Source organism: Pristis pectinata, chromosome 1 (assembly GCF_009764475.1).
Source record: "Pristis pectinata isolate sPriPec2 chromosome 1, sPriPec2.1.pri, whole genome shotgun sequence".
Lineage (NCBI taxonomy): Eukaryota > Metazoa > Chordata > Chondrichthyes > Rhinopristiformes > Pristidae > Pristis > Pristis pectinata.
In genome coordinates, this window is record NC_067405.1 from 47355007 (window position 1) to 47367037 (window position 12031).

General features: G+C 37.9%; 1 protein-coding gene across 1 annotated transcript in view; it reads left to right on the forward strand.

Annotated features, from left to right (window-relative positions):
- Positions 1-12031, forward strand: part of mtx2 (metaxin 2) — a 75584-nt gene that overhangs the window by 27688 nt on the left and 35865 nt on the right. The window contains exons 2-3 of the mRNA XM_052016517.1: positions 2082-2129; positions 2875-2921. Coding sequence (XP_051872477.1) covers positions 2082-2129; positions 2875-2921 — 95 coding nt within the window. The remainder of the gene's footprint in view (positions 1-2081; positions 2130-2874; positions 2922-12031) is intronic.

A 12031-nucleotide genomic window follows, 5' to 3' on the forward strand; every position in this document is an offset into this window, starting at 1 on the left:
ACTGCTATACCACCATCAAGAATACTGACTGCTCCATCCCGCACCCACACTTTGATAAGTCCAACCACCTGGCTGTGCTGCTTCTGCCTGCGTACAGGCAGAGACTGGAGAGCTCGGCACTGGCAAAGAGGACTATGAAGATCTCGATGGCAGAAATGGAGGAGCGAATCAGGAGTTACTTCAAGTCAGTTGACTGGACCATGTTCAAAGATACATCAATGGACCTAAATATGTCACAGTCATCACCAACTTCATAAGGACATGTGTGGATGAGTGTGTACCCACAAAAACATTCCAAGTCTTCCCCAATCAGAAGCTCTGGATGAACCAGGAATTCATAATCTGCTGAGGCCTAGATCTGTGGCATTGGGGGCTGGCGACCCAGGATCATATAAGAAGTTCAGGTACGACCTCAGGAAGGCCATTGCAAGTGCAAAGAGGCAATTTTGGACTTAACTGGAATCACTTATGGTATGCTCAACAGCTGTGGCAGGGCTTGCACGATACAACTTCCTACAAGGTGAGATCGGGAAGCACAAGTGGCAAGGACCCGTCACTCCCAGATGAGCTCCTTTTATGCACACTTTGATAGGGAGAATTTTTGACACATCCACATGAGCCCCCACATCTCCAGATGACCCTGTAATTACAGCCTCTGAGGCCAGCATCTGAGCATACTTCAAGGGGGTAAATCTACGAAAGCATCTGGTCCAGATGGTGTACCTGGCTGAGTACTAAAGATCTGTGTGAACCAACTGGCTGGAGTATTTACAGACATATTCAACCTCTCGCTTCTGCGGTCTGAGGTTCCCACCTGCTTCAAAAAGGCATCTATCGTACCAGTGCCCAAGAAGAGCGTGGTAACCTGCCTCAATGACTACCATCTGGTAGCGCTTATATCAACTGTAAGGAAGTGCTTTGAGAGGTTGGTTATAGCGTGAATCAACTCTTGCCTCAGAGATGATCTGGATCCACTCCAACTTGCCGACTGTCACAACAGGTCAACAGCAGATGTGATTTCCCTGGCTCTTCACTCTGCTTTGGAGAAAAGGAACTCGTATGTCAGGCTGGTGTTTATCTACTACAGCTTGGCGTTCAACACAATCATCCCATCCAAACTCATCATCAATTTTCTACATTGCTTGGTAGATATCAGTGTTGTAATTGTGCTGGGGCAGTTTGACTAGAGGTGTGACTGTTTCTGAAGCACATCTTCTGAAGTGCAGCCAGGATGTTGTCAGGTCCTTGGCCTTTGTTTTATCCAGTGCTCTTGACCATTTCTTGATAACACATAGAGTGAATTGAATTGGTTGAAGACCAGTTGTGCCATAGGGATCTCGGGAAGAAGCTGAGGTGGGTTGTCCATTTGGCACTTGTAGCTGAAGATGATTTCAGAGTCTTGTGTTGTAGCTTCACCTGGTTGGCACTTCATTTTTAGCTTTGCCTGATGTTGTACCTGGCATGCCCTCCTGCACTCCTTATTGAGTCAGGCTTGGTCTCCTCGTGTGAGGGATATGCTGTGTCAATTCTTACATTGCGGTGGAATGTAATTCTGCTACTTCTGATATAACATGCGTGTTCTGAGTTGCTAGATCAGTTTGAGTCTATCCCATTTAACACAGTGGTTGTGATGTGCCTTGTGGTTAGATCATTGAACATTTAACTCATTGAACATTGACCATTTTTAAACCATCAAAAAGTGATGGTTTACAAATGGTCAATGTTCAATGAGTTAAATGTGTTTTTCTAGTTCGGAAGTTGTAGTATTATGTCATGTAATTAAGCCAATTCTTTTAAAAAATCCAATATAAGGTATTATCATAAAAAGAAAATCAGTTAAGAAATCATCTTTGTTTCATTATCTGGCATTATCAGTTGGCCTTTTCAACGACTGAAATCATGAAATGCAGTATAAAATTAACATCTGGGAGCTGAGGAGATGCAGCTTATGCTGTGCTGTTTCTTTTCAACAGGTATAGACCAATGTCCTCAGAAATTAGGTCAACTGTGTTAAATTCAGAAATGTATTCTGTGCCTGGATATTTTATCTGCTGTACTAATTTAGTGTATTGTTTTCACAGCTGCAGAACCTTGGCCTGAAAATGCAACACTTTACCAACCATTAAAAGGTAGGTATTGTGTTGGAATTAAATTCTGTTATTTCTATTGCAATACAAGAACAGCAAGTAACTGCCACTTTTCTTTGTAATTATTACTTAGTAAAAGATTCAGAAAGTTGTGGTAAGATTTAATACTTGGTACCATTTCATCTTTCTCTGAAGTTTTACTGACATCATTCTGTCAACATAGACAATATATTCATGAAATCTAGCTTTCATAATTCATTATTGAATTATTATATCAGTAGATATAAGTAGCTGGGTGTAAAATGGTGTGATAAGAATCCTATTGTTGGATTTCCCAACATTTGAGAAGTGATTTGTAGATACATCAGATATTTAAATGTTATGGCAAACATGGCTTTCATTTTAAAAAAAACTTAAATGCTTCATGTTGGCAGAGACAGTTCAGGTTTCCTTTAGCAGCTCTTCATATATCATCAGCTCATGTTATGGCCCCCATTTGGGGCACACAGCCTGCTCCAGTTGTCAGAAGACTGCAAAGTAATGAAGACTAATAGGTTGCTGCCCTAGTTCTCTAAACCAAGGAATTTTTATTGCAGTGAACTTGTCATCTTTCTTTCTTCTGACAGACTGAAATGTTTTATAATATTAGCTTCAAACAGATTTCAAGAACAATATGAGAGACTTTTCCTGCTTCAAGCAGTGCAAAATAGATTGTAGCGTATTAATGAGCAGATACAGATGATAAAATTACCTTCCAAATGACTTTTGTCTTCTCATTATTATGCAGGGGAACAGATTTTGCTGTCAGACAATGCTTCGTGCCTTGCTGTTCAGGTAGGAAACTAAGATGGTGTTCTTGTTATTAAAGGTCAATTAACCAGATCTGATGCAAAATCTGTGCTTTATTGCATGTAAGCGAGATGGAAGGAAAACCAAAATGCATTGTAGTAGGATAAGTTTTAGGAAACTCATTAAATCTTGCTTGGATTCAAAACGTGTTCAGTTTTCAGAGGAATGGCTGAAAAAAATGAATGTACAGCAATAGGTGGTGACCTGGAGTTTAATAAGAAAGAAAGGTGATCCCAAATTTGAACACTGTATGTAATATCACAGCCCTTTTTTCATTAAATATTGTCATTCTCCAAAAGTCAAGGGGTAGCTTTACTTTTATGAAAAGGAATGTTCATTGCTAGATGTTAAAGTATTTTGAATATAAATTGTGCTGAATCCTTCAGGATATGTTCTTAATAGGGACCTTCAGCCCAAGTTGAAGTTAATGTTTTGGCAACCTTGCCATTTTTTTTCCCAAATAAGCTTAAAGGAAGGTGAAGATGTTTTGTTATGTAGTGAATTATTAGGATCTGGATTTCAGTACATGAGAAATTGATAGAAGCAGATTCATTAGCAATTTTTAAGGAAATTGGCTCTATGCACAAAATGGAAACACTTACACAACTTTCTGGAAGTAGCAGAGAAGTTTACTAATTGGGAAGTTTTTTCAACAGCCAGCACAGGCACAATGGTCCAAGCAACACACTCTCTACATTATTCTAAATATAACAGTGTATTTTGCAACTCATTGCTTATTTATAAAAGTCATACAGTTTATTTTATGCAGTTATTTATGGTGCATTTCTTTTGTTGGGATTTCTGTTCTGTAATAGCAATTGTCTTAATTCGTTTTCTTCCATAATTTTTTAAAATTCATATATTTCAAATATATGTTTGTTATTTTGCTAATAGTGTAGACTTGGATAAGCAGTGTTTTCGTTCCTTAAGCAAATAATCTCTTTGCAAGATTGTAGCTTTATAGTAAAGATTTAAATTAAGTTCAACCCCAAAGTAAAAGATCCTCAAAAACCATTCCTTTAGTGGAATGTTGTCATCTTTATCATTCCTTTAAAGGCAAAAGAAAACTGTTCGCACATTCTAGGTTTCTTAAAAATTTCCCCTTTTGCAAAGATTTTTAAAGTTTTTATGAAATGGAAAAACTCAAAACTCTCAATGAATTTTAAGATATACTAATTATTTTAAAACTTACTAAACCCTTTAATGCTAAGAAAATAGATAGAATTTGGAGCAGGCGAGATGACCTTGTGAGAGCGTACTGCAAATATTAAGTAAGATCATGACTTATCCTTTACTTCATATACTTTCCCAACCAATTTCCACATCCCATGATCCTCATTGAGCACCCTCCATAACTGATTATCCACAGTCTGCAGAGGATGGAAATGGAAGTTTAAAAAAACCCACAAAAATATAATAGTTAAAAGGTATTATAAGCTACTTGTTAACCAGAAATAAAAAAAATATTGGATATATTCAGCAGGTTGTGCATCGCATGTGGAGGGGGAAGCAGACTTAACATGAACCAAGTATGAAGATGCCACTGAATGACATGCATTGGATGAGTTTTTAAAAGCCGATGAAGGGGAGCAGTGAACAAAAGGGAAGGCTTGTGATAAAGTTGATTGCTGGATGGAATAAACAATGGAATAGATATGATAGAGCATGGAGAGATATAGTTTGGAAAGATGGAAACCTGTGTTTGCTCAAAATCTGAAATGAAAACCAAACATGCTGGAAATGTTCAATATCCACAGTTACTGAAATACATGTTGAATCCAGAAGGCTGAAATGTGCCTGGTTGGAAGGTGTGGTGCTGTTCCTTTAGCTTCTGTTGAGCTTTGTTGGGGCAGTGTAGGAGGCTGAGAGCAGTTTTATCAGTGTGGGAACTTTCAAAAGGCAATCGGATTCCTGGAAATGGAGACATTTTCAGGATTATCAGGAAAGAGCAGAGAAGTTAACCAATTGGAAAGCTCTTTAGAAAAGCCAGCACTCGGATCCAAACAACATCCTCTCTGCATGATTCTAATAGCAGTATATTTTGCAATTCATTGTTTATTTATATAATGTATTGTAGTATGAAAGGCCAGGGGTCAGATGACAGTAACAATGACAACATTGCCCATCGGGTCGGAAGCTACACCACTGTCAATCAAGGGTTCGGCTCCGCCCCACCCATTAAGAGCACACCTAAGGATTGGCTTGGTAACACACCTTTGTTCTCAACCCTGAATCATTGGCTTGCTTGAATTACCTGAATGGGCTCCACCCAGTTCCAGCCCTATAAAAGATGGTACACGTGGGCAGCTCTCTCTCTTCCGACTGCTGCCGGGTCGAGACCACAGGTGAGAGGGTGCACTTCCACAGGGGTCTAGGAGCATCCTAAGTAGATTCCCAGTAGTGTACAGCTGTTGTTTGTCCAGATTCAGGGGTTCAGACAACGTATTTGTTCGTCCCCTGATCATTTGTACTAGTTCGTTGCATGTGTGTGCATGCGTGTGTGCACTTGACCCCTGTTGCGACTTCCCCCATGTTTTGCGATCACCCGAGTGCGAGTGTGCATTTGTTTCTTCACATTCTGTTCCCGTGTCAGTCTTTGTAAACAAAATCCTCCTTTTTAAAGTACAAAGACTGTGCGTCCAGATACCTCTGTTTTTAAGATCCAAAAGAACCTTTCTCATAACATGCATTGAAATTTATATTGTGCAATTATTTATGCAACTCTTGTTCAAGTGTCAGGCAATCTGAAGCTCACGGCCATCCATGTAAATTGAAGGGGGTGTTCTGCAATGTGGCCACCTAATCTATGTTTGATCTTTGTTGTTTACTCAACTGTAAGAAGCACTTCAATCACTGAATCATCTGGAATGTGTGTTTAGGGCTCTACTTGGTGGGAAGGGAGAATGTAAAAGGACAGATGTTGTGTCTTTGGACATCTGCAGTATTTTCTTTTTAAAATTTCAGATAATGATTCTGCTTCTCCCACGTCCTACTAAATTAAAGTGAATTTTCTGTAAAATACTGGTTAATTATTGTTCAGAAAGTAATATTGTAGTTTTAGTTTGTAAGCATCTTGCGTTATCCAGTCCTCCAACATGTAATTATTTCCTTTCTCCTTCAAAAATATGATCCCCATGTTGTAACAACGTCTACTGCAGCTCTTGCAGTGTTGAGTTGCATGGTGCCCAGGAGCCCACGGCTGGGACCTTTTGGTTTTCCCTAAGTTGCCTTGATCACCCAGGCTCTCCCTGCCACTCTGTCGATATGTTAGGCAGTGAATACCGCATGAGTTGACTGCTGACATTCAATTATTTGCCTACCAAGGTTCTCATCTTCATATTGCTGGAATCCACAACACTATTTCCTTGCTGATTTCTTAATGCTAACCCTCACTTCAGACTGCATCTCCTGGTGCTCTTATTCTCTACTGTTGTGTCAATTTGGTGGTGGGGGTGGGGGGTGTTATCTTGAATTGGTATCATGTATTTGAAATAATGAAGTAGTGCAGTAGCTATGTTGTATAAGAACAGGAATTAGTGAAAATTAAGATAGCGTTTCATTGGCTGTAAAGGACTTTGGAAATATCTTGAGATTGTGAAAGACAAATAAATACTGAACAAATGCAAGTTTTGGCTAATAGAAATGCACTAATATAATGCAAACACAGAATTCTGGAATAACTCAGTAGGTCAAACAGCATTTGTGGGGGCAAAAGGTGTAAGTTGATGTTTTGGGTCGAGGACCCTACATCAAGACGGCATCAGCATCTTTGGTCTCTTTTTTTTCTTCTCACAGGTATGGTGGTTCTGGATATTCACGGCTTGTCAAAATTACTTTGAGTGAAACCTGATGAAGGGAGGGTGAATTATGGGAAAAAACACCATCTCTCCCTGTTTTTGGACAGACAACTGTTTAATAAATAAGTAATAATTTGTTTTGAAAGGAAATCTTTATGCAGATATTGACATGTTTCTCATTCTCAAAATATTTGAGAAGAAGAAAAATGATGGAGAAATTTTGCACATCTACAGCTAAAGACCTTGAAGGCGATAGCAAGCCAGAGTTGGAGGGAGTTTGAAGCAGAGGCAAAGATCAGTCAGCAATTGTAGAGTGCAAAGAATAGAAAGCCAAGAATATTTTCATGTTGGCAGTGGTTGCAGCAGAAGGAGATGGAGACTAAACAAGCCAATGGATGGTGGTAAAATTTACTTAGTTCTCTGGGATCTGTGAGCCAGGGTGAGGGTAATGATTGTACTTCCTTTTGTATCCTAGAACATGACTATCGTGATCAGAATATATTACAGCAGACACCGTTGGGCTGTGTGGGGAATCATGTTGTGAAAACATGAGAGAGGCTGCATCTTGAAATGATTGTGATGTAGATTATGTTTTTGGAGATGAAGATGCGTGGAAAATGAAATAATGCGAAGAAAGGCAGAGAAAAACACTTGAACACAAATGTGAGGAAGGAAGTTGTGTTTTGAATTGATCAGTATACCAGATTTCTGGTTCTCCAAATATATCTTGAGATGGCAACCAGTGAGCTATTGGGCAGAGGAGGATGGGGTTGATACTGGAGGTGATGGTCTGAGATGGCTTTTGATGTCAAGACAGAGGTGTTTAAATGTTGGTCAGAGTTGAAAGAGGATCTTCTAATTTTGTCACCAAAAACACATTGCAAACTTTGTTAAATCGTGTATATATGGATTCCGAACTAAAGTCTCAAAAAAGCAGAATGTACTCATTATAGGTTGCATTCCCTGTAGTGTTACATGTAGCAATTAATCTGGATTTAAAAAATCTTGACTAATTCACAAGTTTTATGCTTAGGAAATGATTATCTGTACATTTGTACTACAAGAGATGAGAAAACAAATTGAGCAATCCTAAAATTACTGGTGAATGTACAGTGTCTTCATTTATCATTTCCAGACTTCATTTGTGTTAATGCAGAACAGCAAAAAGATTACATTATACCATTTGTACAGTTCATAGCAACATAAGGTAGATTGATTTCAAATATGATTGTAGCTTGATGGTAAATTACATTCACACGATTGAGGAAATTTGTAACATTGTTTAAAATAGTATTTAATGTAATTAGCATCTTCATTTGTGTTAAACTGCAAATAGAGCCATTAGACTAACCAGATTAGGAATTTATTCTGACTCAGAAATGAAGAATGATGCAATGTAATTTTCATTTGTAACCATAAACATATCAGTTTAATTATTGTCCATATAATGGTAAAATCTGAAATAAGGTTTAGAGAGCAGCAGACTGCTTATTTTCAGTAAGCTAAAGCTCTAAAGGAAAACATTTGATTACCTGTTATATTTGTACCTCCGATAAACTAGAATATTCCATGAAATATATTTTACACCCCACGGTATAGAATAGGACATGGTACATGGCATGAAATTGACCTCATAGTATTTGAATTTGCTTTGAGTTTTTTAAATTTTCTTTGCTTGCTTTGTTCCATTCTACTGCACCGTTTAAGGCCTTCCAGCAACCTTCAGAACCATCTAGTGAACATTCCAGGCTAATGAGCTTTTATCCTCCTTTATTCCCCTTACTTTCTTCAAATGGAGGTTGTTGGCTGGAGTTTGTCAACAGCATGATAAAGTCAGAAACTCAGTTAAAGTATGGGGTCATACTTGTGTTGTCATATTGTTGAGACTACATATTAAGCCTCCAAATTAGTGGATATTTTCATTGTTTTCTCTGCAGCAGCAGGTATTTTGTGAACCAGTAAATCCCAAATTGTGAGACCCACGTCTAGTTCAAAATTTTCTGAATGCATTTCAAGATTTTTATATCACATTTGCAAACGATTATGAATATGGTAAGCAGTGACTCTTAATATTGGAAATTAATTAAGCACATTCAAAGCACATACTGTTTACTTTATCATTGGTGACAATTTTGTTCATGGTGCAGATAGGTGATTTATTGTATTCAAAGCAAGTTTTTGGTAAAATAGATTGTATACACATAAATATAATTACTGTTTCATTGTAGAAGTTAAAATCAGTTGGCTGTGAGTAGCTGCCTATTTCATTTTGAGTCTCAGTCAAACCTTTTAGTTTCTATTGCTTTTACAAACTCCACTTTTTTGTTTGCTGAGCATGAATGGAATTGTTACTTTTTTTTTGGTAAAGTATTTTTCCATCTCCTAGCATCATATTAAACTTGTGTGTGGTTATAGAAATGAGTGACAGTATCATTGGGTTGGATGTGTGTCAGAATCTTGGAAGTTCATTATGCTCCTCATCTTTTGACCTTTATAGTGTCCCAAAAGATTTGGAACTAGTGAGAGCATCTAATCATGAGATTGCGAAACTATATTGAAAATTGTAATGACATGTGAATATGATAAGTGAAGACCACCTTTTGGGATTGTCACATGTCAAATGAATTGTGATTGCTTAGATGTATTCAAAGATCTTAATGTCTTACCGTGTAAAAGTTGTTTCAAATTTTGGAGTAACTGCAAAGATCAAGATTTTTATCCTGTATCCCTACCTAAATTGCAGTTTTGCAGGAGTTGCAGATTCTTGAACTATTAATTTTAAGCCTTGAACTATAACTTTTTGGCCCTGACCATCGGTGCTGAATATCTCACTACTCACTTGCTCACATTCTGACTCTCTCTGTTCTGGATGCCTGGTTCAGAAATAAGTGAAAAACAGCAATTAAGTATGGTAGGGAGAGCTCATATACAGGTCAGGGTGCATTGGCTCATTTCAGAGGTTAGTGACTTTCGGGGACCAGGTTTGCCAACCCTGCCTGAGGAGGTTTTGGGGTGGGGGTTGGTGGGTGAACTGGCCCCAATAGTGAGGGGGTTGTTGCTGGACTGTTGGGACCTGCACCTGGAGCTGGATCAGATGAAGTAGTGGGGCTTGGGTTGGGGTGTGAGAGAGGTTGATGTAGAGCCTTGACCCAACTATTCCCATCTACCTTCTGGGCCAACATTAAGTGCCACTCCATTCACTCACTGATCCTCACTGAAGCTGATGGCTGAGGAGGGACATCAGCTGGTTCTCAATAATAGCAGGAGAGAACCCTGTTATTAGCGAGTTTAAAACGCTTTTACTTGGTATAATAAATTTTTATATAGAGTTAGCAGTCTTCAATTGCCCTTTCCTCACCTGTGCACAAAATGAATACCAACTTTTGCAAATCACTGCTATTGATGACAAGTCAATATTAATTTTCCATTTGGCTGTCTTGTTTGCAGCATTACTGCAATTCTTTTGAAGTTCATCCTGCAATTTAGGTGGGGCCTTGCACTGTTTGCCACTTGCTACAAGATGGATTTTGATTGTGAATTTCTACTATGGATATTTTAAAGTAAAATGCAGAAAGGGATAAGAATGAGCAGGCATACATTATCAACTTAGTTGTAGGTGATTAGTAGATTAAGAATCACAGATTTTAAATTTAAAGGAAATGAAATAGTAACTTGGCATGGTGTAAAGGACAAGAATATATGATATATTTTGGTGGTATAGATGTTAATAGAATAGAAAATGTATGTAACTGTATTTTAAAAAGTACTCCTGGAAATGGGGTCAAATGAGTGTTCAACAATGTAATATAGTTTCTCATCGAAACTCTAAATGAAAAAGTTACAAGTTTTGCTTGACAATTCCCAAAAGATGAGGTTGTGCAAAGCTCCATTTGAAATTTTCTTAATGTTCATAGAGAAATCCATGTCTATTATATTAAGCCAATTCCCTTGTGCAAGTTTAACAATTATCTTTTAGCGTTAGTTAATATCAAAGGTGGGGAGAATAAAATGGGATTAGTGTAAGTGATGCTTGGTGTGGACCCAGTGGGCCAATGGGCCTGTTTCCTGCACTTTGACTCTAAGCTTTAACTCTGCTTAATTAAGGCCCTTTCACATTAGACTTGCATAGGTGTGTTTCCATCGTGTTTGCTTTTCAGGCAGGTAGAATTTAAACTGCACATTTGCTAGCAAATTATTAGCTCAAGTTATTTACTGATATTTGACTTGCATATACAGCATTTGGTCTACATTGGAAAATGTTATTTTATTTCTTTATTATTTCCATGTTATAATGTCATTGTTTCAATGGTAGTCCAATTTTTAATAACACTAGCATGATGAATTCATTTCTGGAGTATTTTTTAGATTCATTTCTGGAATCTCGGATTAACTGGCAAAACCAGCCAACATTTATTGTTCATATCTAACTCCACTTGAAGCTGCCTGCTTGAACCATTGCAGTTTTGTGGTGAAAATAGTGCCTTTCTAGACTGTGAAGAATCAAATACATTACTGTGGGGCTTGAGTCACATATATGGTAGAGTGGGTAAGGTTTCCTTTCCTAAATGATATTAGTTAACCTGATAGATTTTAACAACAATCCAGCAGTTTTGTGGTCAATATTAATGATGCTAGATTTTTGATTCAAAGTTATTTTATCAATTGAATTTGTAAGTTCCCCAGCTGTCATGGATGTGTTTGAACTTGTGACTCTGGCCATTAGTCCATAATTCTCAATTGTTAGTCCAGTAATTTAACTGCTATATTTCCCTTTCCTATATTGCAACCACATCCACTCACTGCAACCCCCCCTTCCCCATGAGCCATGTCAAGATCAATAGCATCGCTACATAAGACTGCATATTATTCCAGAACAAAATAATTCCATTAAGAAAATAAGTTTGCAAAATATTAAGTATTAAAACAGCAAATGTTTTAGCATTAAGACAGCAAATGTCTTGCCATGGTTTAAAAAAGGATGTAGGCAAAAGGCCGTTAACTATAGGCCAGTTAGCTTAACACCTGTAGGTGGAAAAATGCTTGAAGCTATCATTAAGGAAGAAATGGCCAGATAGAAGTGGTTCCATCAGGCAGACACAGCATGGATTCAGGAAGGGCAGGTCCTGTTTGACAAACTTACTAGAGTTCTTTGAGGATATAATGAGTTCAGTGGATAGAGGGAAACAGGTGGGTGTTGTAGACTTGAATTTTCAGAAGGCATTTAATAAGGTGCTGCATAAAAGACTTATCCATGAGATAAGGATGCATGGAGTTGAGGTTAATGTATTAGCATGGATA